Source organism: Eutrigla gurnardus (genome assembly GCF_963514095.1).
Source record: "Eutrigla gurnardus genome assembly, chromosome: 7".
In the NCBI taxonomy this organism is placed as follows: domain Eukaryota; kingdom Metazoa; phylum Chordata; class Actinopteri; order Perciformes; family Triglidae; genus Eutrigla; species Eutrigla gurnardus.
This window is the reverse complement of record NC_139921.1, coordinates 26,522,254-26,548,546: the sequence shown is the minus strand read 5'-3', so window position 1 is coordinate 26,548,546 and position 26,293 is coordinate 26,522,254. Positions and strand designations below refer to the sequence as shown.

Genomic DNA, 26,293 nt, shown 5'->3' with positions numbered 1-26,293 from the left:
ACGTCCGGTATCCACTGATTTCTCCCTTTTCCACTCCAGTTCCCATAGAAACAGCTGACTCCACCTCCATTAATAAAGAGGAAACACTCACTCTGCAACAGTTTGTCATTCTAGCATTGATGCAGTTCCCTTAGGAGTCCATTTGCTGTTTTTGCTGCTGATCAAAACAACCAAATCTCTGACATCATCACAAACGTTTAAGATTTAAAGTTGGCGTGTCGTCCCGTCTCACTGAGACTAATTAGTACAGCTGTGTGAAGTCAGAGACTAAACAGGGAAATCATGGAAACTATATTCCCCTGCTCCTCCCATCAGACGCTCCTCACGCACCATCACCTCCGTCGCATCATCCACTCAAAACAAAAACTCAAACAAACCATGCGATCTTGTTAACAACAGTTTTTTTATTACAAAAAACAGCATACATTAAACATTTTGCGAAGGGAATGCAAAGATGTTAGCAAAACCTAGCATTGTCCCTCATTTTGTCATTTTATTTTAAATTAAAAAAAATGTACAAAAGTGCTTACATGGTGCAAATAATGAGAAGTAAAAGGTCTATAAAAGAGGAAGGTAAAGGGAAAAAAAAGAGAAACAAAAATGTACATTATATCCAACTTCTAAAAATGCAGCAGAGCCGGAGAGATGCGACTATATTACACAGCGCTAAAAAAGAACCCAAAGCTTCTTAGAACGGTTCACTAGGTAGTTAATCCACACACACGGTCGCTGTCCGTTCATACGGTCTGCAAATCAAACATTCCCTATTACTTAACATGAGGTTAATAAATATTGCTTAAATAACCCACAATGCTGGAGGGTTTCTGTTTAAACTGAGCTAATAGTTTGACTACAGAGCTTGTAAAATCTCCTCTCAAGCCCGCTAACGTGATTATGAGTGACATGTTATGACACGGTTAATCTCCCACTGTTTTGCTAATACAATCACAAATTCATGTGAATTTTTTAATGGCACTTTTGTCAATAACACCTCTAGATAACTTGTGTGTAACACAGTTCACAGCACAGAAAAGTGAGGGAAAAAATGCTAAGCAAACGATGTTCGATTTGAGCTTCTGTTTCTCCACTTTCAGCTCACGACGGTTTTTCCTCGTCGTTTGTGAACGCGAAGCGGGTGAACGTGTCGCTGGTTTAAGGCCGCTCATGAATCTGACTGAAGAGGCTTTTTCGCTGACCTGTCGATCCTGTGATCGGTAACACAAACTCCCAATAACCGTTTTTTAAAACCAGACGTTTCGCTCAACGGAAACCTGAGGGGGAACGTCTGGAGTTTTCTCCCCCAAAAAAAACCGAGGGCCGTTGTCCACTTTGATCCCGGAGAGGCTCAGTAACTGTTCTCATGACCTGCGAGAATGTAGAGGTTGCTCAGAGCTGTGGGGTTGTCTGTGGGTCGGCTCTGCAACACCACCACCCTGCACAAAACAAACACACCACAGTTAGAACCAAAGTCTCCGACTGAAATCAGCCAAAACAAGGAAGCTGTTACTCTTTGGCGTTTGTCTGGTCAAAAGAGGAATAGAACTGTGTTTCTTGTGTCAGGTTCTTGTTCACTTTCACAGAGAAACAATAGAAAGCATCGTGAATCATTGGCATCCATCTACCGAGCGTCAGGGATATTGGTGACGAGGGGTGCCTGCAAAGGATATTAAAAGCCAAAACGCACCCCAAACCACAGCCTGTTCACCCTGCTGCCTTCTGACAAGAGATGCAGAAATATCAGCTGCACCACCAGACCTCAGAGCAGCTCCTCTCCTCAGCCTCCGAGACTCCTTCACATTATGTCAACGTTACCTTCAGATCAGGTGTGTCAATCTAACTTGGTATGTAAATGAATGGCTGCATGACTAAAACTCTTGTAAATCTGCTCAGAGTGCAGCGTGTCGGTGATTCCAGGTGAACAGCGCGTTGGCCGCCCTGATCTCGCCGTCGCAGCCAGATCAGGACGTCAGTGAGCGGACGGACGTTGGGACGCCGTGTGGCGGTGACAGCCGAGCAGGGAAGCTACGGTCCATACTGTCCGTTCCATCAGATGAAATTACAGAGGCACGGAGAGACACTCAAACCAGGCTGGCAGTGCCCGGGCGGCGGTGAATAAAACATGGAGGGCTGGGCAGAGAGGCCTCTCTCTCTGGTGCCGACAGGCAGGGTTCGCTTCACGGCCTCACTGAGCATGCTCTCCGTCTCTGTCAGCATGCGTGTGTGAGAGACGTGGGAAGCTAAATCACATCCTGCCGTCCTGCAATCCAAGGTCAGCGGGCTTTAGAGTGATCGGAAAGTAAAAATCTAAAATCTAAGAGCAAGGACAGATGAAGAGAATTGGCTTGAGATGAAAACAGAGTGAGGAGAGACAGGAAGAGGCAGAGAGAGAGAGACCACACACAGGGGGAGATGAGAGCTGTGGGATCACAGAAGGTGATTTGGTTGTTTGGTGGTTTCCAGGTAATAAGACCTGAGGGAGGACGGCCAGAACGCGAGTGGCATTATGGAGGTCATGGGGCTGATAAACTATACCAACAGTGGTACAGACGAACAGAGGCTAACAGGGAAAGTGTGAGATCCTGTTTGTTTCGTAAGAGGCCATTCATTTCCAAACGTCCTTTGAGATTTTGTTCACGCTGATCCGCTCTGATGCACTTGATCACTCACCTGCACCGGCTAAGCTAAAGATGGAAATATCTCTGGACCAACCTGTCGGATCCGAGGAGGCGGAAGACTCTGCTGGGATCACAAATCTCCTGGGTCACCTGAGGAACGGAAAAACACAACTGACTTAACCTGGCTTTCTGTGTATCTGAAGTCCTGGTGGTGCTGAAGGAGCATTAAAACACGTGAATCAACGAGTTACACTGAAGACCGTTTCCATCAGACAGACCTCCACAAGAGAAGCTGGAAAGCTGGGAAGACGCCGACAATTTGGTCTTCAACATGTAAAACACTTAAACAAGCTCACTTCAGTTCCTAACAGATCTTTCACCGGCAGCCTTTTGAGAAACTAAATCATGGAAATTGCTCAGGAAGCCCTCAAAAAATACATCACATCACCCAACGGCGTTGATCATCCAGGAAACCAATTAAGTCTTCTTTGAACTGCATGTAAAACCACAACAACTGATCTGGGGACCCAGCATTAGAGCGATATGCTACCAACTATACAGAGGAGTGAAATTAACATTCGCCTTTTGCTTTTTTTTTATTCGTTTTCATGTGCAAATATAAAGGCTCAGTCTGTGATTTTAATGATACAAATCACGCATATATAATTTCATATGAACCTTTAATAATAACATCACAAAACATTATTATCTAGCGGTTATTTAGTGTCCGTCTTTGTATTGAAAGACATCAATTCCAGAGCCAGAAATCTTTTATGTTTTTAATTTTGGTGATAAGCCCACTGTTTAGATGTGGATAGCTCATTGTGCCTTTAACAGCAAAAACTGTCTTTATATGCGTGTAAACTGACTGAAGGTGTCTCCAGGGAGTCTGTGTTTCTGTGTGCGATCCTGGAGCTTACCTGTTCCAGTCATAAGATGTAGCCCGACACTGTGCAGTGTAAAAAAGACAAGGGCCCCTTCAGAACACACTCTCACGTGTTGACATGTCGTGAAAACTTGTCGACAGATGCGAGATAGTGGGCGTGTGACACCTGCTAGGTGTAAGTCCTTGGCCTTAGGAGAGATCTGATCCGTTTGAGTCTAATTGAGAACAAGGTCTCGGGTGTTCGGAGAAGCACCCACCGGAGCGAGCACGGATCAATAGGCCGCCCCCCCCCCACCCTTGAATGCCTTCACGTTCGAGGGGAATCATAACGAGATAAAGGCTGAATTATTTAGCGTCGCTCCCTGTCGGGTGACAGGTTTCGTTTATGATTGAGCATGAATTTTGCATGGCCGCTGACATTTCAAAAATCCTTGCTGTGGGAGAACCGTCAAGCTGCGCTGGGCAAACAGACCTTCCGTTTCATCCGAGTGCCATAGGACCACGCCTGACACGGCCGGCTTTCAAAAGGGTGGCCCCTACCGCCGTATCACTTTTCATAAAAACAGAACGCTTCACCTCCCGGCGATCTCTTGAACTTTTATCCTGCTGCCGAGCGCGTCTCCTGATCAGGTTGACATGGAATCCCTCCGTGAAAGGAGGACAAATTCATTACCTGGGCCCCGACACAAAGACACTTTGTCTGGCTCCACCTGAGGTCTAATCTCCTGGGATCACAGACAGCATGTAGCCACGCATATAAACGGCCAGCACTCAGGGTCTTTGTTGACAAGAGCCGCAGGTGTTTCTTCATGTGTTGAACAAAAAAGCCTGTATTCAGACTCACTGGGATCCCATGAAACTGATGCTTCGGATATCAATTTTAAAATAGCAGAAAGCTACAAAATGTTGAATTACTTGACTACAGACCCACGTGATAAATAAAAGTAGTACAGTATCGTAACCATGTATGTCAACATAACGGCCACACAGCGGTGATTGTGAGATATCTTTACCTCGTTAGACTTGAAGCTCTTTCCCTGCATGCCATGTTTCCAGAAGGCCAGGACGCTGTCCTGAAGGCACACTGTCAGCAGAGAAAGGTAAGAGGCCATGTGTCAACGCTCAACGTAGCCACTGACAAACTGACAAATTCATTAAGAGGAACAATGCAACTAGCTTTTTCAGATTTTTATGTTGTCCTTTTTTGCACATTTCCCTTTAAGGTAAGGAAGTTTTGTGTAAACGTCTCACACAGAATGATATCTACCTATATGTATTTGTACCTATATGTTTCTAACAGCTTACCAACAGATCCGATACAGAAGTCAAAGCTGAGCTCAGATGCCAGCTTCTTGTTGGACTTCAGTCTGCCCTGGAGATTAACAATCTTCAAATTTTCTGGGGAGAGAAACAATGAAAGGCTGTAAGAATGACGTGCCAGAGCATACGTACTTACTTCCAGACTGTACAAAAGCTTTTTGTACCGATTTTGGTGGAATCTGCTGTAAAAGTGACGGTACTCACGGTCCAAACACACCAACACCGTGTCTCTCTCCAGCTGAGTGACGTGGATCGCATCCACCTGCTGATGAGCTGCTGAAAAAGGAAAATTACCACATTAACATACTAGTTCTACGATATCCCTTGTGGCACGGCCGTGTTCCATGTACAATATATCCCTTACAAGTAATAAAAACTAAATATTTGATACTATTTGATACTCTTTATTAGAGTATAAGTTGAATTCTAATAAATCATCGTTGTTTATGTGCAAAGGAACCGTCATATGTTGTGTGTCTGGTTGTTCAAACTTCACACAATATGCTGCATTTCACATGATAATAAAGATGAATCCACAAAGATGTGAGAATGCACTGAATGTTTGCTGCTACTGTCAAAAGACAACGGTGTCTTGGTATTGGTCTCCACGACGAGAACATGGTGGACCTACTTGTTCCCATCTCTGTGAACCAGGAGGAGCAGGAGTTGAGGTTGATGGTCTCAAAGCGGACCACCTGGCCCGGCTCGCTGCCCCTGCTGATGGCCACACACACCAGAGGATACTCCTGCTCCGGGACCACCAGCATCTCAAACACCTTCAGTGGGCTGGGAAGAGGGAAGTCAAAGTGCTGCCGCAGGAAGAGCGTGCCAACACAGGGTTTATGTCAATAGTGTTCTCACGTGGAATGACACTTTAACCTGCAGTTTAAAGCTAGTCACTTTTTTTTTTCTTGTAAAAAAAACATGAAGAACTTATCATATCATGCTGCTCCTACTTGTCTCACACAGCTAGAAAATTAAACTACATGACACTAAAATACAGGACAACTTTGCAGTAAAAGCAAAGTCTTATGAGCTAAATTTATGGAGGATCATTAGAAAAGAAAATGTCCAATTCACCTTGATGAGCATAAATCTCTGCAAGGGCTCATACCACTGCAACAAGACGATCCCAGACTGCAGCGCTCCACACAAGTACTTGTGACCCGTGTAGGGATTTCTCACTGTGAAACAGAGAAGACTGTCAAGTCACGCTGCGGAGGTTTGCATCAGGTAGGGACATGAGAGGAGCAGAGATGTTCCTCAGGTGTTGACACAGTTTAACGTGATGGAAGGGTGAGTAAATAACAGGCGTGTTTGGAAGGGAAAGGTCACTCACCGATACAGCACTTGTGACAGCCCTTTGTGTCGGGGATCTTAGTCGTCAGGGCAAACCTCCTGAGGAGACAAAACAGTCGAGTTGTTGTGAGTTAAAAGATGACGATGTCTAGGATCAGGGAAGTAGGCCATCTTTACAAAAGTGATGTTGGTCTCACCTTGGTAAGATTTTGTCTGGGAAGCGATGAGTCTGGAACTGAGCAGCGAGGCCGGGCTTCTTCAGCTGCTCAAACAGCCCAATGAGATTGTGGGAGTACAGCTGGAAGGTTTTCCCTACAGCAGAATATTTCATCATCAGCGTCATGAGTTACAAATATACTCATCTGAAATACGACGGCGAGAACTTTTAAACACATAAACGTTCTTTTGCTTCACACATTCTGGATCGCATGAAGCAGCTTTCACATATACAAAAGGTTAGAAGTGAGCGGGGGGGTAAAAACAGAAGTGTGACAATGATGTGAAGCATGATTACCTTCTGATGAAGCCAGTTAGTAGAATATCAAATCAAGCCAGGCGAGAGGAGGATGGAAAGTGTCCAAGGGAAGAGGAGAAGAGAACAGAGGTTAAGTATACCGGGGGGGGGGGAAGGGGGGGAGCAAACAGCTGAAGGTAAAACCGAAAGTAGACCTCGCACTTTGTAATCCCATCTTCAACTGTTCAGCTGAGAAAAAGCCTTCGGCGACAAGGATAGCCAAACGCAGACAGTTTGGTTTCAAATGATAGATGCTTTTCTAACGACATGTTTTAATACATGAAACAACCTGCTTCTGCAGCTGCAGCACACTGAAACCTACATACATATCCGAATAGAACAGACGTGTGCTACAAGGACACAAAAGAAACTGTTATTTTAGGGGCTGCAGATATGGAGCGACTGTCTTGCCCTCAGGGGCGGCCAGATAACATAGGACAAAGAAGCAGCAGGTTATGACAGTGGTCAGTGAAGCAGGGGGGCTGTGATAAGGCCGTCACTCACCAGAGAGAGACATCAGGTTGTTGTTGATAACGTACAGCCACGTACACTTCCTCGGGAACAGCTATACAAATGGGGAATTTAATGAAAGTGGTACAATTAGCATATAGTTGGACTTCAGTCCTCAAAGGAGGGAGAGAGAAGGCATGAGAACATCATGGTGGACAGTCGAGGCACTTTGTAGTAAAAGCAGATATTCAAAACCAAAATCATAACGCTTAAAACTGTAAATAATAAGGTGAGTTTACCTGCTCTAACATTAGCATGTCCGGCTAACTAGCCTTCTCCTTGTAACAGAGAATTAGTTCTAAGCAGCACATCATTGACTAACTACATTATTGAGTGGGGTTACAAATCCAATACACCTTAAGTGTAACTAATCCAAGCTATAATAATTGGTTTTCGATGGACTTTAAATGCGGTTACCTGCTCCATTGTAGCTTCATGCAGCTCGTTCAGATTCAGCGTATAGATGCCATCCTCCGTCCCAAAGATCAGGTACTGATCTACAAGTAAAACATTTTTATTTAAATGAGGCACGAGTATAAATAAGACATGTCTGTGTACCGTCTGTGACATGAAGCTGTACCTTTGGTGTCTGGATGAATCCATGACGTGGCACAGTTGATCCTCAGTGGACAGCCATCAAACACTTTGGAGAAACAGGCTCCCATCTGAAAACAAAAGAAACGAGGCTCAGAACAAACAGCCTCTGGCTCAGTGAAGCACCAAAATGTCAGTCAGGGGGGTTTTTAATGAGCAGAAGCAACCACAGAGCAGAAAGCTCTCTGGACCCCAAGTATCCACAGAATGTACAGCAGCAGCTCAGACAAGAGTTTAATAACAGTACCCATGAAACCATGCTAGCAGGGACGAGTGAAGACTGAAGAACAATGCTGAGGATTCACTCACCAGGACTTTAGGAGTGGGCGGAAGACCGTTGATAGCTGGTTTCTAACGGAGAGCAGAGGAAATTAAAAGAATGTAGACGCACAACACAGACAAAGTGACAGCAATCATTTGCAATTTAGTGGCTTAATTTAGCTCCAGGCTCAACAATGAGCCGAACAAACAACATCATGGACCGTTTTCTTTTGTGTTTGTTCTGTCAAAGTGAATTAAATGTTCAACGTGAGCGGATGCCAAATTCCCCTCTTCAACTGTGCGTTTGGCTCCGACACTGGAAAAACATCATATTTGAGGTTTCACTGCGAGGCCAGCCCGCTGGCTGGGGACACTCCGCAAATAAAGACCAAAGATGACATTTAAATCCCCAAAAACCTGTGAAACCAGAGCGGCTGATCATGATTGAAATGCATATTACAACAACAATATATAGAGGAGTATCTTCAGACTCACAGGGAATTCCTTTTTCTCCTTCCGGTGCTGTCTGTTGGGCGGCACCTTGGGACTGCCTCCATTCACACTGTCATCCGAGTCATTATCTGTCACCAGAGAGCAGGCAGAGGGAAATTACATTCGGTGCACGACTACTAATTATATTCTCAAACACGAAAGCCTTAATCCAAACATCATCCTTACCTTTACATTCAGATTTAACGAGAGCTTGTAAAAATAAAAGATGTTCTCATTCAGCTTGATTTAAGACACCAATGAAAGATGTATGAACAGGTTATTGCACATATATATATATATATATATATATATATATATATATATATATATATATACACGTAAATGAGACTCACCGGGGTCGGAGGCGTGGGACAGAAGGCCGGGGCTGCTCACGCTGACGGACAGGAAGTCCGGAGACGAGTGCTCCACCTTGTTGCTGAGGTGCTCAGGTGTGCTCTGGATGCGGACCACCTGGCTCGGTCCGTTCTCAGAGTTGGGGAACCTCCGGACCGTCAGAGACCTCTCATCGTTAAGGCCGAGCTCCTCTGACGAGCTGTTTAATCGTGGCTGAGGCGGAAAGAGTGAGAACAGTTTGGAGTTAATTCAAATCACAACATAGCCTTCTAAGATGGACCCTAAATAATCATTTAGGATTTTGAGCCTCACCTTTGGAGGTAGAGGAGGAGGAACCCCTGGTTTCAGGGTTGATCTGAAACAGAAGTTGTTGGGTTTTTTTTTAGAAAGATGTGAATTACAGCAATTCATATTTTGGTAGCACTTTCATTGATACCCATGTCTATAATGCTCTATAAACATATTTATAATGCATTATAATCAGCTTATAGCACTGTATAATAGTAGTTAATAGCACACGCTATGCATTTTATAATGACTAATAAGGTCATTTTATATGCATTATGGTATTACAAAAATGTTATATTTTATTACAACAATAGGAAATACTTTATTATGACCCTTCAGAGAAAATAAATCAGTGAGTGACCAGGAATTATAAAGTATTATGATACATTACAAGTCATAATACAATGTTTTATGCGTTATGATGATTGTGATAAAGCATTATGGATATGTATGCGTTTAGAACTACAATGACACAGTATTATAAGCAGATGTAATGCATTTGTATAATGCATTATAGACATCTTAGAAAGTGTTTGCAATGTTTTTGTGTCCATGATGAAATCTTAATGTGATGACGTCACTCACAGCTCCACTTCTTCAAAGGCATCTTCGAGATGGGCGACGTGTCCCCTGCAGGAAACAAACACGGGGATCAGTGTGGAAAGTAAGACTCATCAGTGCTCAGGAGGGCAAATGTTTATGTAAAATCCCTCCTAAGAGATAAAGAGTGTGACTCCGAGGGGAAGAGGGGAGGGGGAGTGTATTCGTTTGAACCCTAGAGAGCTTCGCGGGATGGAAACACAAAAAAAAAAGCATTTGCAGAGATGTTTAGACTTCCAACACATCATTAAAAAAAGGCCTGCAGACAACCTTGTGAATGTTAGATGTCGTCTCTTGATTCATCCATACAACTAGAGTCAAGGTGTCACGTGATGCAGCTTTTCCTAAGTTCTTTGGATAATGCCAAATGTAGAGGATTTAAAGTAACTATAGATATTGTACACCCCTATCTCTGCAAGGTTAAAGTGATTTTAATTGAACATCGCTGTTTTACCTGCCGGCCTGTCTCAGACTGTGTATGTATGCAGCAGTACACACGGTCTGGATCTACAGCTATTATCACACCACACATGGGGAATGAAGGGAAGGTGACATGTGGACACGGTGGACGCTAAAACCTCATGAAAAGGGCAGCAACCAAGCAAGGTGAGGAGTGGATGACGTAGCTAGGGTGCTCACACACACACACACACACACACACACACACACACACACACACACACACACACACACACACACACACACACACACACACACACACACACACACACACACACACACACACACACACACACACACACACACACACAGTGTTAAGTGTTACCGTTGGAACAATTCGTCCTCAACGCTTTTGAGGAGGCTCCTTCGTGGGACAAGACGAAAGAGATACCGACAGAAGTGGAAGGAGAAAAACAGTCAAAGCACATAGACAAGTGAGAAGGAGCTTACAGACCAAAGCAGCATTTCAAACTGAAGACGGGGAGAGTGAGTCCATGCACAGACAGGCGAATAAGCAGGTTCGTGCCATACAATGGATATCAAATTAAAAAGCATGACTTGCTTTCGTCAAGTCTTTTCATCAAAAGAAGCGGTGCTTTCTTAAACCATATGCAGTTACTCAAAACAAAACTTAATGATGCATTAGTTTCCTTTCTATGGATGAATCTCAGGAGATGCATCCATCTGATAAATAAGCCAGTGGCGAGAGAGAGAGGGAGAGAGGGAGAGAGAGAGAGAAAGTGGGGGGTATATAAGAGCAGTTCCCGTGACAACAGTTTCCATGGATTACCTGGTTGTTATTCCTGGCACTGCAAAAAAGCCACTCCAGGGGGGAGGGAAGTCATTATCTTTACTGACATCCTGTGGAAAGACAAATGCACAAAAATACATTAAAAAAAAAAAAATTTAATATGTGGATACCTTTTTCTTTCTTTTTTCCCCCCCACTTAAAATTAATCATTTACAAATGGAAACAAAAAGTAGTGATTGAATACTAGTATTGATTAAAGTGAATATTATTATCACCATTTCAGAATGAGCCTCAGTTTCCTTCCGGAGAGGTGGTTCAAACTGGAGCTTGTCGACTGTAAATGAAGAAGAATCGCAGTCACTCTGTATTTTTCTTGCACACACCTTTGGCACTAGAGGGCATCAGTGCCCAACACTTCAAGACACACAAAGCCTTGGGGGTAGTACGCTAGTACATTAGCAGCAGAAGCCTTGGAAAACACTCTTAACAGAAAATCCTGTGCAACTGAGAATGAAGCAGCAGCCGATCGACTGCTTCCATTACCATGTACCTGCCAAAACAGCATAGAGGTCCTTCATTGACGTATAACTCTTTTATGTGAATATTTGGTCCGGAGCCCAAAGACTCGTCGGTCACCAAAGACAAACAAGGATTACACTCGACATTGACCAGATCTGTTCACTTTGGGAAATGCTGGTGAGAGAGCAAGAAATAGAAATAAATCACGGAACAGATTCCTCTTAGTTTAGGTTTGAGGTCACATTCTGTCAAACAGATGATCCCATAGAGGAGACCGGCGTAATGTCCAGTATAAACATGTGATCCTGTTGTAGGAATGAAGGCGGAAGAAATCAGCCAACCTGCCAATAAATACTCCCACATAATCAGCTTCTCATTAACAAAGAAACTTTGTATTCAAGAATTCAGACCACAGATTTATTTTCCTGCTCGAGGTATGCTGCTGATGTGGAGGTGCGGCAATATTTAAAACATAGATAAAAGTGAGACGGTTAGCACCTTTGAAGCGATCTAATTAAGAAGTTAAGGAATCAGGTGAGACATACCAGTCAAACTTAACTTCCTTGTTAGGATCTGATTAGTAATCTACAATGTCATTTTAATTTAGTCACTGACAGGAAGATGTCACAATTTCCAACTTATTCAGCTTTACTCAAGCAACGGGAACGGTGAGTAGCCACCGCATGCAGAGGAACTCACCTTATTAGTGCCACTTAAATCTCACACACACACAACTGTTATGTGCTACGACATCATCCTATTTCTCAGGAAGTCTTGGGAGTGAGCTGGGGGAATTATGCAAACACACACCGTCTCACTACACTGTCACTGACCTGCGTCCCCCCTGTGTCCCTCAGTGAAGCTAGGACTTGAGCATGGCCCTCCTCGGCATTTCCCATTGTTTGCTTCATGTGGGAGGGAGAGTCAGACGTAATTGTGAGAAATATAGATAAAACTAAAACAGGAAGTGCATCTGGTACAATCACAGTACGAACAAGCACAAATCACAATGAAGCACGGCATGTATCGCGACAGATATATGTAATATGACCCAACACATCTCTGTACAGGACTGTTACTCCATCGATCCATCGAAATGATGAAAAAACAGTCAGACACGTCACAGCGTTCAACTTTATCTACAACTAGTGATGACAACACAGACACGAAACAACTTCCCCGACGGGTTGCAAAATGATACGGTTACATAATGCATTAAGCTGGATCCTCTGCCAAATTCTGTGTCAACGCTTGTCGACTGAAGACCGAATTCCTCAAGAAACCCCTATGACCCCCTCAGACAAGCCTTTTCACATTATTCATTGAATAAATAATGAGGGACAGTTGACTTAATGGACTCTACTACATCCACTCTCCCTTCCGTGAATCCCCGGGCTATTTTTATACACACTACCACATGCCGAGGTCTGGAGAAGTGCCAGTCAGTGCTGCAGGATTAGTGGGATGACCCTCTGACAAGCTGCCGGACCTCTATCAACCTACACAGCCGGGCTGACTGATGAGCTGACCAATGACAGGATAGATTCACGGCAGGGGGTTGGCCTTTGTCTTGGTGATGGGTTTGGGCTTTTTGTTTACTTACAGTCTATCTCCGAGCGCGTCCTTTCAGCTCTGGCTTGCTTGTTGGTGGAGCGGATGGTGTGTCTGACTGCAGAGAGGGGCTGAAGCGAAGAGTGAAAGAAACAACGATTTAAGGATAAGAAATGATTCATTTAGCACGATAATGACATTTATCTTTTCAAATACTCTCGTGGAAATAAATCCTGAAGCTTGCACGTCAAGTTAAAGGAGAACTGGGAGCTACTCTTTGCATTATTATGCATCCCAGAGCCTGTTGTTTGCAACAAGCTCCATTGCTTGCAGTCAATAGCCCTTAGGTTTTTTTCCCCATTCATGGTGGCCAAGACAGTGCTACTGCTGTCAGGGAGAGAAAAGCACAATGGTCTTTTAAAAAAGGCGCTGGTACCACCTCTTTGGCTGCCACATAGATGTGATGTTGATTCCAGTTGGAATAATAATGTCGATGGAGAGAATCAAGAGGGGGAAGGAGAGCTTAAGGGCAACACGAAAACAGACTTCAGCAAAGTTCACCTTTTATTTATTATTACCTAGCTGCTGAAAAACCATGCTGTGCTCATATTTACATGCATGTGGATAGAGAGGGCGTCAGTGTTTGCACGGAAGTCTGTTTGACTACAACAAAGAACGAACGTTTCAAAAAATATACATATTTTCCTGCAACAAGACAGTCAAAAGCATTAAATAACGGATCCCATTTGTCACATTTCCCAGTATATACTGTCAAAAAGGTTTTAAATGTGTCTATATCTTTGATCACATCTTATGTTGACTTGTGATTTTCACAGTCATTGCAGTATTTTTTAGATGAGACGGAATCAGACATTACCTCAAGGTCGTCATCGTCCACCTCGCTGTAATGCTGGTGGTTGTCTGGGTTGTTCATCTTATCTAGTAGGTCAACAGCCAGCCTCCTTGTCAAACCCGTCTGGGCTACATACACATGCTGCAGGAAACAAGACAGGATTGCAAGTAATTACGACCCGGTGCATTATTTGACAATAGTAGCTGACACTAGTGGTGGGACAGCCTTAATCTCACACACAAGGTCCATGCTAACTGGGACATCAGAATCCCTGCAGAAAGTTTCAATGCTATGAAGTAATTAAACAACCTTTCCTCAGAGACACTCAGTTAATGATGATACGAACCATCTTTAAAGACGCTGCAAAACTGTCAGCGTATTTGTAATTGCTAATAACTTTTTATTAACAAATATGCTGCAACCGTTCAAATGGTTGACCCGTAGGGCCATGGTCGGACTCTGACCCAAAAAAGCTAGAAATTCAGCCAAACCACACAGATTGGGTCAATGCTCTACTTCGTTCTATAGCCTTCAGGATTCCCAAATGGTAACAGTATAAATACCATTTCTAATAAAAAGTTAGAAACTGTTAAAGACAGAACATTCAGAACTTTTGGCTAACATGCAAAAGTTCCATATAAAACCAGCAGTATATTGCATGTCGGTCTCCTACTATATAATGTCAACCATACTGTCTACGAGAGTAATGAGAAATATTACCGATAGAAGTTTTTCTGCAGTGGGCCTCTTCTTCGGGTTCTTTGTCAGAGACACTTTGACAAAGTTGTGGAAGGCGGTGGACCTGGGGAACAAGATGATTTGTTTTTAATGCTATCATAAAGAAATCCTAGAAGAGCACACTGAATATATTCTGGGGCACTCACCATTTGTTTTTGTCTTTTAGCTTCGGAGGCTGGAAGCTGCTCTTCGACATGAGAAACAAGGCCCTAAGGAAAAATAAAAAACGTTAGCATTAAACCTGGGTTGAGACGGACTTACGGAAGAAAATATACTTAAATGAGGAGACTCAAAGTCAGCCTGCAACCTGTGATGAAACGGGACGGTATCACAAAAGGAGAAAGGAGCCACAGAATCGTCTGAGGAAGCTCTGACAGATCATGTATCGAGGAACATAAGACAGACCTCATCGGGTGGAGGTCAAACATCGGAGGCTGCAGCTCGGCCAGCTCTATGGACGTGATGCCAACAGCCCAGATGTCACACAGCTGGTTGTAGCCACCGTTCTTCTCCACTGCTGCTACTTCTGGAGCCATCCTGCACAGATTCAGGACAACAGTTCTGTGAGGTCACTTTGAAATGGAAAAAACAATGCTGGGACTAATAATGAGTAGAATAATGCAATACCCTGGTGATCTGTGTAGGAAAACTGTTTACTTTCCCCCTCTTTGAACTTGTGTTTCGAGCTCGGGGTCAGTGCCAGAACGGCCCTTGAGCCAGTGAGGAATCACTCCCTTACTCAAAAACACTTCAACGGCTGTGGGAATTATTTTTGAGGGAAAGCGTCCATCTCATGAATTGCATACGTTGTGACCACAAAATAGATTCTGTTAGATGATATATGACAGAGACCGTTGCCTGGACTATGTCCTAGTATGTGATTGAAGTTACTGAACCACCCTTTCTCTTCTCTTATTCAACAAAGTCAAAGGCCCTCCAGCTCATTTGATGAGGGTGACACACTCACCAGTATGGTGTTCCAATGAACGACTTCCTTTTGGCAATGGTGGCTGTTATTTTGGCTGCAACTCCAAAGTCAGCTGTAACAAGGATTGACAGGGTTTTTCAGATTGTGTAATCCACATACAACGGAAAGCTATAAACTCTCGGAGAATTAAGAGGCTAAAGAGCAACTTACCTAACTTCACATCTCCGTTGTCTGTAAGAAGTATGTTGGCACCCTGTTTAAAGAAATCCCATAAACACGTATTTTACTTTGACAAAATAGAAGAAAGATCATTATATTTGAGCGTCATAAGACTGAGGCTGAGATGTGTTGGTTCACAATGAAGTCAAGCATCCGCTACACCTTCTCAGTAAAGGTGAAGCATCGAGCATTAACTGCTGGTCTGTTACTGATCTGACTGCCAGCGACTATCACAGTTTTTTGACAATTCCACTGACAGTGTTTCTATTGGCCGTGACTGACAGTCTCCCTTGTGGCATCCTGCGGTGAGAGCAGAGGAAACAGGAAGTGCTTGCTGCGTGGAGCCGAGTAAAGATAATAGGTCCAACCCTGACCTTCTGTGATAACACATGAGACTGAGGCTGCAGTCTGTGTGCATGCACCAGGCGTGATCCGCCTCAGCTCAACCTCAGAACCGCTGTAAGCGACACCATTGTTCACATGCTTTTGAGCGAGTACATCCCCAGTTATGCTTTTCCTGTGATTTCAGTCCACACCGCTGTGGCGCTGCTGTATCAGAGAGAAGTCAGGCATCTGTACAGCTCGAGTGCCAGACATGCGTACAGCTCGAGTGCCAGACATGCATTTATAATGACAAAGTGTTTTCAGGATGTGCAACTGCTGCTTCTTCTTCTTGTTGACTTCACACTTCGGCTGTTCTTTTTTTCCCCCCTCTTGTTGCTAAAAGGTTTTATTGTTCATCTGTCTGTGTGTGACGACGCAGGATAAAAGAGAACAAAACAAAGCTGAAAATGTACGATACCTTAATGTCACGGTGCATCTTGCCCTTGGTGTGCAGATATCCCAAACCCTGTGAAGGGAAATCATGTATTCAGTAATAAGTTCCACATGTTCTTTTCCATAAAACATTAAAGTGCAATTACCTGTATTGTCTCTCTGCAGACGTATGCTATCTGAAGCTCCGAGAGAGGTCCCGTCACTATAACAACACAATTCCATGTTTTCAGGGTAGGGATTTTACAATGTACGGTATTTAACTGTTATGAATTACACAAGTGCTCACCATGATAAATGTCCTGCAGAGATCCTCCACCACAGTACTCCATACATATCCACAGCTTCTCTCGACTGATGAAATCAGAGAAAACTATTCAATTTGGAAACTATCTAGACACATATTGTACAGCTACGTACACAAGTAGCAGCACAGGCCTGGTATGACGTGTCTTGTTGAATAAGTTATGCTGTACATTACGTACGCAGAACATAGAAAACTAAACAATGATTAGTAGTAAATAGAAAAGTAGAAAAATGATGCCAACCCTCTGACAAAAAGCTAAAAATAAGAGCAGTGTGACTGATCAAACGTCGACACAGAAGATATTTTACACAGCCTCAGACCCCACAACCACAACTGTGCTCCTTTTAAGCCGGACATGGAAATGATTTTAGACCAGGAAACGGGTCTCGATGGAAACTTGAATTCCCCCAAATAAAACCGTGGTTCTTCTAATACAATTAATCTAGCGTCGTAATAATTAACGCATTGGTGGGTTGCTCATGAAAGTTTTACAGTAACGATTTAAGCTCGATGTGGTGAGACTGTACAAGACATGCCTGCTGTGATAAGACGTGCATCTCTCTGGACTAACAGCCATATAAAACAGATCAGAGGCTTATATTCCAGTTAAACCTGCTGGAAGTCTGAGCCAGAGGTGGGCGGAGCCGGCCCTGCTTCCTCTTAGATACCAGCCACAAAACACAGGCTCCCTTAAAACATAGGCGCTGCATCCTGGCACTGAAGGGCCTCGTCAGCACCAGTCAGCCCAGTTGAAAGGTCTGAGTCACACTTTCACACACACACACACACACACACACACACACACACACACAGGTGTGACTAAGTAATTAAATACGCCATGTGAGTTTCAGGCAGTCTAATCCTTTTGACAGTAACTTATGAATTCCAGAAATGTTAAACCGCGGACCGGCTGCGAGAGAGGAGAAAAAACGGAGTATAAAATGACAAATTAGGAGTATTTTACGCTGGCTCTTACCAGAGGTAGCTCCCAAAGTAGGCCACAATATTGTGGTGCATGCATTCCTTCACCATGAAGATTTCCTGCTGTATGATGGAAAAATCATCTCCTGGAAAGAGAGGGAGAAATCACACATGGACAAAAAGTTAGATTTCCAGTTTCTGCTCAGAGAACGGTTTCATTTTAAAATGAGATATTTTCTATGAAATGTTTGCTTGTGATTCATCTGGAGAAAAAAACAAACAAACACGCAGAACAAACAAAAGAAGTGTTGAAAAACAAAACACTCAAAGCATTTCAGATGATACAAAGTTCTGCATGGCTTAAACATTAGGATTTAGGAAACACTTTTCCATACCAGTGTGCCAAACTCAAAACCGCAGAACAAAATCTTCCCATATTTCCATCGTACTATATGGTTCAACATTTCATCTCTGTATAAATACAGCAGATTATTAAACAGAGCCAATAACAACAGAAGGAACACCTTGTACTTTTAAAGTGTATGTGGTATATAGCCTGATATCCAGGCTGCTTTCCAGTTCAGCAAAGCACTCCAACACATCCGACCAGTAGGAAGTAAGAAGACTAAAATATGTAAGCCCAGCTGCTCCCAATTGTGCAGAGACATGGTCCTGGAATACATTAACTTAAGATCTACAAGACTGTGCCAGCTTCGGTGCTCCTTCAGACTGTCATCAAAGGCATCAGGCCAGATTAAACTCATGTAAGGATACAAGCTCTGTCAGAAAAAAACCCACATATTACTTGTTGTGGTAATTACTGTCAATAAACCAATTATTTATTTTGTTCTGCATAATGGTCAATGATTTTAACTCTGCAAACCTATAATCCATGTAACCATACATCTTTTGGGATGGCTCAGTTGTGTTATAAAACATTTGGCAACTACCTCCGGCTGTGTCCTGAAGACAAAAGAAGTGGTTGACCTGCAATTTACAACAATACACAGCTCCAGACACTATACTGGGTGGCTTGTGGTCTAGCTGCCAAATTAAAATGATACAGGGGCTTTTTAACTGTGGACGAAAACATCTCTGGAAACGCATCCTGGGACACAGAGGCATTTTTTGAGCACACAAACAACATTTTACCCAATGGAGGGGAAAAAGCAGTCCTGTTTTCAGCGTCTGGGAGGGGTGAGGCTCTCTTACGCAAGTGTCTGAATTAAAGCCTGGTAGGAAAGCCAACACATGCATAACTATCCAGCTGATTAACAACTAACCAGTGAAGTAGCATTAGGTTCGAACTACATAAAAGAACAACAATCACTGGTATGTCCCAGCATCGCTTGTGACTGTTCATTACACATGAATCAGACTCTCAAGTGTCAGGTGGTATGTTTTTATACTTTTACTTAGAAAACATGTTCAATAAGGCCTGAAGGGATATAGATCTGTTACTTTTAAAGATCAACGTCTTCAGTATGAACCAAGGGTTTTAGGTCAACAGACAGAGTAGAGAAGCCAGAAATCATTCAGAGACCGACTTACTGATGAGTGATGTTGGTCTTTTTATGGGATTTGTTTATAATAACAAAAATACAGGCTATAAATTATCTTATCCTTTAATCTAGGGGAGGCATCATGTCACAAAATATATAGTCAGCTGAGATTTAAATTGTCCACAGTCCTTCCTTTGAGATCATGTCCATTTGTTTTTTCAAATCAATCGTTTATTAACGACCACACAACCGAGGTCGGTGGCTTTCGGTACAGTTAGTGTTACTAACGTCAAAAATAGACGTCAGCGTCACATTAGGCACATTATTTGCATATTACCACAAGACCAAACTCACAAACATTAGCCTATTTTAAATGCAGTAGATCCTCCAGTTAGTATGAAGTGTTGAGGTTTTTATAGAAGCTGGAAAAAAACCTTCTTAAAATGTGATTTACTATTATTGGTAGAGATGCTTGACAAGTCTGTGACAAGAATAAATCAAATGTGCCCAAGAGTATGAACAGAGGCAAGAGCCAAGCCTTCAGGATGAACCCCTCCCTTCTGTCCATACAATTAAAAAGTTGTTTTTATGTTTATCTGTGGCATAATAACGATAGGTACACAAATAGATTTCTAGTGCGTCAAGCCACAGATTGAATGATGACGAACATGAAGAGACTTTTCAGCAGTCTTCTTTGTTTGCCACAATGCTAGAGGAAGGTCACACTTTGGGGAACTCATTAATTCGGTTACAATGACACGTTTACTGCATTTGTAATTACAGTGTCCTCTAATCTCGTGTCATTTCACTAATGTTGATCGCCAACATTTTCAACATTTGTTGACAGAGAAAATGACGCAAGGAGCCACAAAAATTTGAGCAAGGGTAATGTAAGAACTCTGAGCTTGGAGACACACACACACACAAACACACACACACACACACAAAAAAAAAAACATAAGACAATCTTCCCTTCTTGGTGAGTTGAGGCCTTCGAGCGTAGCCACTTCCTCTCACACTGAGCACTTCCCTCTGCTCTCTGCGTATGCACATCCTCGCTCGTTGCTTCAAGATTTAACTCAGTGTGTTGAAGTTATTCAGCGTTAAATCACCAATCTCACACCATAATAATGTTCTCACTGTTCAAACATACGATTAATAATTGACTACTTAAGTTTGTTCACTGCAGAAGGAAAATTGGAAAAAAGGGGGGGGAATATTTCCTAAATCCGTGTTGAATAAATACCAATGCTAATTTGGTCTTAAATAGTTGTTTACCAACTAATCAGATTAACCTGCTCTGTGCCCCACAGCCAAAGGGCTTCACCACTCCCGTCTCCTTTCTGTCTGCCTCCCTGAGTTCACAGCGGCGTCACTCCTCCTGGTCAAACCTGTTTGATTCTGTGGTCCGCCCAAAGCTGTTTACCTCAGGCACAGAAAGGAATGACTTCTGGGGGACGTTCATCCTCGTTTCATAAGACAAAAATATGAAGTAATATGAATAGAGCAAATATGAATGGTGTTAAAGGGTGATGTTTTGGAAAATCTCCCCAGGGCTACACAACGGACAATTTGTTGTGTAACGCTGCTCTAAACCAATTTTACTGTATCCTGGTCCTAGTTTCACTCTTTATCTGGGGGATATTTCTGAACTAATTTATCTTTTACCATTTAAGTTTGCACAAATTACATTTACTAAGAATGTAGATCAGTGTGTGAGTGAATCTGAGGGAATCATGACGGACATTTTACTTCAATTTTTGACGATTTAAAGACAAATGAAATCGATTATTGAAGAAAATAATCAGATTCATCAAGGATGAAAATAATTTGTAGCCCCGGAGAGCAGATTTACTTCAATTTATACTCCAAGAAAATATTCCTTCCTTTGCTTCTTAGGATTTTTCTTCCAAGTTGCAGCTAAATCCTCTGCTACACACAGACCTACAAACCTCTAATCCCCCCTATATTCCAACAGAATATGAACATGCTTTATATAATCCCTCTATAGAATTATCAGTATGTAAAAAAAAAATCCCCAATAAATCAGAGCGATCAATTTCAAATGAATGCTCAGAAATAAAATGACACCTGAACACTTTGTACAAAAATATGTCCACATCCTCTCACTCCTACACCAAAGCAAACAAACGGTGACGTGAGGAATGAAAGGGAAAACAAACAGAAGTGAATCTGTTCCTCCACTGGCTGGTAATCATCTGGGCTCCGTCTGGATGCTGGTGGTGCAAAGCCCTCATCCTAATCCCACTAATCTGGATCGCACTAACTCTGTCACTAGGTCATCGCCAGCACAGACACCAAAACTGGCCACACTCGGAAATGTCCTCCTCTCCTTTTTCACATTATTTTCACAGCTATTTTCCAGACTTTGGTTTACAGAAATGGCACAAATCTGCACTATATAAAACATTATTTTGGATACTGACCAAAGATCATTTCACATAAAAATAAAAAAAAAAATAATATGCGTGCATAATTATTTGCAGTCATGAGTATTGGCACTCCACAATGATATTTTAATTGTTGTTGTTTTAATACTCTTTGTGCATTCCATTCACAACTCTGGAAAAATACTGGACTTATTTTCCAGACTTCTGTTTGAAAAACATATTTTTCTCCTCACTAATAATGAGATCGTCGCTCTTACCTGGTTCCAACTTTATGATTTTCACAGCAGCGAGCTCCCCAGTTTGTATGTTTCGAGCCTGAAAGAAACAGCAGCACGATGGTCAGCAAAACTAGACGTCTTTTGATTCATAAAAGATGCCAAACAATTCTTAGTTCCAACAACTCAAATGTGAGGTTTTGTCAATTTCTGACATGTTATACAGACAATAATCCATCAATAATCAAAAATCAAGTAGTTTGGGACAGTTGGTCCGACAAAACAAGCACGAAACTTGGGATAGGTTTTGTTTTTCAAAGATAATTGTTAGCAAATCTTTTGATTTAAAAATAACAGAATAATAAAAAAATAATCTGATGGGACATTGGTTACAGTTTTGGCCTACATTAAAGCAATAAAAGCCATTTGGATGATCCTTTCGGCGCTGAGAGAAGTGGAGTGGAAACATCCAACCCTGCACCGCCTAAACCTCCATCAGTCAAAATCACCATCATTTTATTCTCGAGTACGAGCCAACCTAAGGTCACGCTGGACAGTGTAAACCTATATATATATATATATATATATATCCCTGAAGATTAATTCAGATTACTCCAATCTTAGAGTTGCATTTCACTCAAAATATTCTTCTTGTTTCTTCTGATTATTTGTGCAGAAGCATCTTCATAGTTCAATATTTTATAAAGCCTTCGACTACATCTCAATGGTATTAGATTTTAAAACCTATGCAATCTTAAAATAGGCTGCACTGACTTCCACATCCAGGTCAAGGCGGGATGCTCCCTAATCCGTGGTAGTGCAAGTGATGGGACAAGCAGCTAAATCAACCGTAAACAATACAATCCTCCAGCATGGCCCCCTTTCAACACAGTGAATGTGCTGGTGATTCACACACAGAAATAGCATATAACACTAAACCACTATACTTGTTCTGCAGCGGACACTGCGAGCGCATCCACACAAACAAACGTCAGAAAGCTATTCTCCGGAAAGAAAATGTTTTGCAGATGGAACTCTTCTCCTTTTAAAGCCTGTTTTGAGAAATGAACAAATACTTGCTTATTTACAACCTGTGTCTATCTTTACATTTCCTGAAGCAGCTACAGACGACCTGAGAACTAAACCCAGAAAGGGGAAGCTCTGAACTGACCGCACAAATATGTCATGCAGGAGACGGCACAATCTCTAACAACCTTAAACAACCTTTAACTGGAGGAAAGAGAAGTCTGGCATGTAACAGAGCTGTAACGGGACAAGCTCTGACACAAGATCAATCCCCACGTCAAACCAGGTGTGCCTGATGTCTGCATTGATCTAAGGTTCAGCTAACTTTAGTGAGAATGTCGACTTCAAAAGATGTGAAAATCCAATTTTTAACAACTTCAAGTTAGTCTTGGACACTGTACAGTCATGCTGAAGGGTGAAGGATGATAAAAAGCTTGAATTAAGTGACTTTGAGTGAACAGCAGTGTGCCTGGTTTATTCTTCATTCGGCCAGAGGCAGAACTAGTATCGCAACCCTCCAATTTATTACTGACCTTTTGTAAATACTGTTTCTGGCAATTCATCATCTAATACAAAGTCCAAAAAAACAAAACTTGATAAAATGTTTCCTGTTACAAAGAACTCCAGTTAAGATTGTGGTACAAAATGTCAAGCGAGATATTGACACAACAAACTACACTGCGTGCTAAGGGTGACATTATAATGAAGATGAATGAATCATTATCACCAGTAATAACAAAGAGACCAATATGTTCTCAAATTGATTGAATCCGATGTAATAAATCATCCCAAAGCGAGGAATTCTGTCTATTATAAGGCAGCTGATCACAGCAGGCCAAAGGAGTGGACTTTTTTTACCAATTTGAGGTGTTTCTGATGTCAATGTGGCCCCGAACACACCCAGTGAAACGCGTGTTTAGACAGGGGCCTGATCATATTTCAGCCCGCTGCAGCCCTCCGCCTGCAAGCTGTGGGAGAATACCAGGCGCAGCATTCCACCGGTGGCCTGTCTGGGGGTGGGGGCTGGCCAGAGAGGCTTTGTATGGAGAGGGACCATGACAGGCCGCCTGAACTATCAGACTCGGGATCAGATGGGTCGTCTATTTATCCGTGGCAGATGGAAATTCTGCAGCAAAACACATCTCCCTACAGCCGCCAGACAGCGGGGGGAAATGTGGATAAATTATCGTGTTTAACTGTGTAGATTTCATTCATGTTTCTCATATCTTATTGACATTTTTAGTGCCACTCTCAGAATTTACAATCCGTCATCCGGTAACTTTAGATTACTGCATCCACCACGTAATAACAACACATCCCATGCCATTTGAAACGTTTTTTACATCCTTACTATCTATCCTTCCTCGACTACAGAAGGGTTTTAACTCTGGGACGTCTGATATTTTTTTTGGTCTGGGTTTACTAAAACTATTGGCTGCAAATGGCAAGGCTTCTACATGCAAATAAGCAAATAAATACAGCACATACATAGATATCAATAAGGCATTGAAGCTGATAGTCTGGCTATATATGTTTGCATATAATTAAGGCAGGATCATCTGCACCATCCTGTCTTTGATATTGAGGACAATTTGTAGATCTACATTTAAGTTTCGTATGACTAATTCTACTCAAATACTGAGTGTGTAGACCAATATTTAATTTGGAGAAAGACTAACGCTTTAGACCCTCTTATCTTCATCTCACTCAGCCTGAACAGTCATGCTGGTTTCGGGGAATTACTTTGAGCTAACCGCGATCCAGCTTGGACAACCAGTAAACAATACTAGGGTCGTAAATATACACATTTTATTCTTGATTCATTGAAAATGCTCATCATACTTTCCCCCATATTGACAAATTGCTTGTTTTGCAGGGCCAACTCTTATTCTCAATTCTTACATGTTGCAATGAATACATCCTGTGTTTTGCACGTGGACAGAACTGATTGATTACAAGTTACAGTACGATTCCCACCCTGTGGTCATTAAGGAATGTGGTATCCACTGCAGTTATTCGTATAATAATTGCATTTTAATAGCCAAAGAAGAGGTAGAGGAAGGGATGCCACACTTGGCTCTCACTCAACAGCTACTGCCAAATGTGTTAGCCACATGTTATCATGACTCACAAAACAAACAGATTGATAAGTCATGAGATGGTGAACCGATATATATTAATATGTGTAACTTTTGCTGTACCTTGTACACGTCTCCATATGTGCCACTTCCCACCCTCTGGATGAGCTCGAAGTCATGGTGAGGGTTCTTTCTCTGGATTTCACCGCTTGGCCGGGGATAGATGTCCATGGTAGCTTGATGCCACAGCGATCCGTTTACATTTAGTTGATCAAATCTTGGCAGCGGCGGCGGTTTGATGGAAGCTCAGGTCCTGAATATAAAAAAGTGTGTGTGCTGTTACTCAGACGGTCCTCCTCCGGGCTCCATGTCCTGACAGAGACATAAAGAGATTTAAAAAAAAAAAAAGTATTTATGAAACCTGTATGTGTTCGTTAGGTAAAGTAGTAACAACTAATAATAAAACACATAATCTGTGTTTAAGCGATAACATAAAAAGACGTCTGTCACCCAACACCAACAGCTGTCTGCTTTCTGTTTAACTAAGGTTACCATTCAAACTAAGAAAAGTCACTTAAGAGCTCACTTAAATATTTAACGTTAGCGTGGACACTGCTGTGCATTCCAGCAAATAGCCGGAGCCATGTCTAACACACTACTATTGGACAGGGGGGAGTCTAGCATCCAGTCGGCTAACAGCTAACGCTAACTAGCACACGTTAACCTAGCATCGCCGCTGGCTCCAACTTCACGTACCTTTAACAACGCAAACACCGCGGACGTCCTGCATTCTAAACATCGCCGAGGCCTTTAATCGTAGGATGTCGTCGAAATAGCGCACACACAAACGAAGAAAAGAGCCCCCCCCCTGCTCTTTGTTATCGAGGGAACGGTATTAAACTTCAGTCGGCCGTTCGCTCCGTCTCCTTCAGCGCAAAGGCAGCGCAGACGTTGCCGTCGAGTTCGGTCCTCGCACGAAGAATCCCGGCGTTAAGTTCAGCGTCGGCCGTTGACATGTCATTTCCCGCCGCTGACAGTTGGAGAGAGGCCTCGCGCGCACGTTAAAACGTTAACGGCAGACTACGTTCATAGTGATAAAGTGTCACACTTGAATGGATTCCCAAACCCCCCCAACAAACAAGAAAAACATCGGCCGAAAAAGCAACAGTCTGTTGCTAATCTCTGTGGAGTCCCAGATACAGGATCCTGATGCTGCGTTCAGGGGCTCCATGGAAAATCGAACGCCTCCCATAGAAAAAAAAAAAAAAACACACAAAACAAACTGTCCAGTGTTTAAAAAAAAAACAC

At 42.6% G+C, this 26,293-nt stretch overlaps 1 protein-coding gene across 8 annotated transcripts; it reads right to left on the bottom strand.

The window, feature by feature from the left end:
• Positions 1–384: 384 nt before the first annotated feature.
• On the bottom strand, positions 385–26,175 carry map4k5 (mitogen-activated protein kinase kinase kinase kinase 5). Of its 8 annotated transcripts, none has more exons than XM_084012837.1 (35): positions 25,742–26,175; positions 25,109–25,357; positions 21,924–21,981; positions 17,809–17,899; positions 16,815–16,879; positions 16,675–16,730; positions 16,554–16,601; positions 15,743–15,785; positions 15,572–15,644; positions 15,010–15,141; positions 14,751–14,813; positions 14,587–14,668; positions 13,891–14,007; positions 13,066–13,144; positions 12,296–12,367; positions 11,219–11,277; positions 10,983–11,053; positions 10,518–10,556; positions 9,719–9,763; positions 9,158–9,200; positions 8,845–9,058; positions 8,495–8,580; positions 8,048–8,089; positions 7,725–7,809; positions 7,562–7,641; positions 7,139–7,199; positions 6,318–6,432; positions 6,161–6,219; positions 5,902–6,005; positions 5,453–5,630; positions 5,026–5,097; positions 4,807–4,899; positions 4,515–4,585; positions 2,710–2,765; positions 385–1,433 (listed from the first exon to the last, which is right to left on the bottom strand). In XM_084012837.1, exons 2-35 carry the CDS (start codon positions 25,214–25,216, stop codon positions 1,346–1,348), a joined length of 2,748 nt encoding a protein of 915 aa, XP_083868963.1. In that variant the 5' UTR covers positions 25,217–25,357; positions 25,742–26,175; the 3' UTR covers positions 385–1,345. The 8 variants fall into 8 exon arrangements, with proteins under 8 accessions (XP_083868963.1, XP_083868964.1, XP_083868965.1 ...); XM_084012838.1 differs by having other exon boundaries at positions 5,026–5,094; XM_084012839.1 differs by lacking the exon at positions 10,518–10,556.
• Positions 26,176–26,293: the final 118 nt, after the last annotated feature.

Coding starts and splice junctions, on each gene's coding strand:
- map4k5 (XM_084012837.1), bottom strand. CDS start 25,216: ATGGACATCTATCCCCGGCCAAGCGGTGAAATCCAGAGAAAGAACCCT. Junction 10,557..10,982: donor GTGCCAGGAATAACAACCAG/GTAATCCATGGA, acceptor TGTCCCACGAAG/GAGCCTCCTCAAAAGCGTTG. Junction 9,201..9,718: donor GCCTTTGAAGAAGTGGAGCT/GTGAGTGACGTC, acceptor CTTCTGTTTCAG/ATCAACCCTGAAACCAGGGG.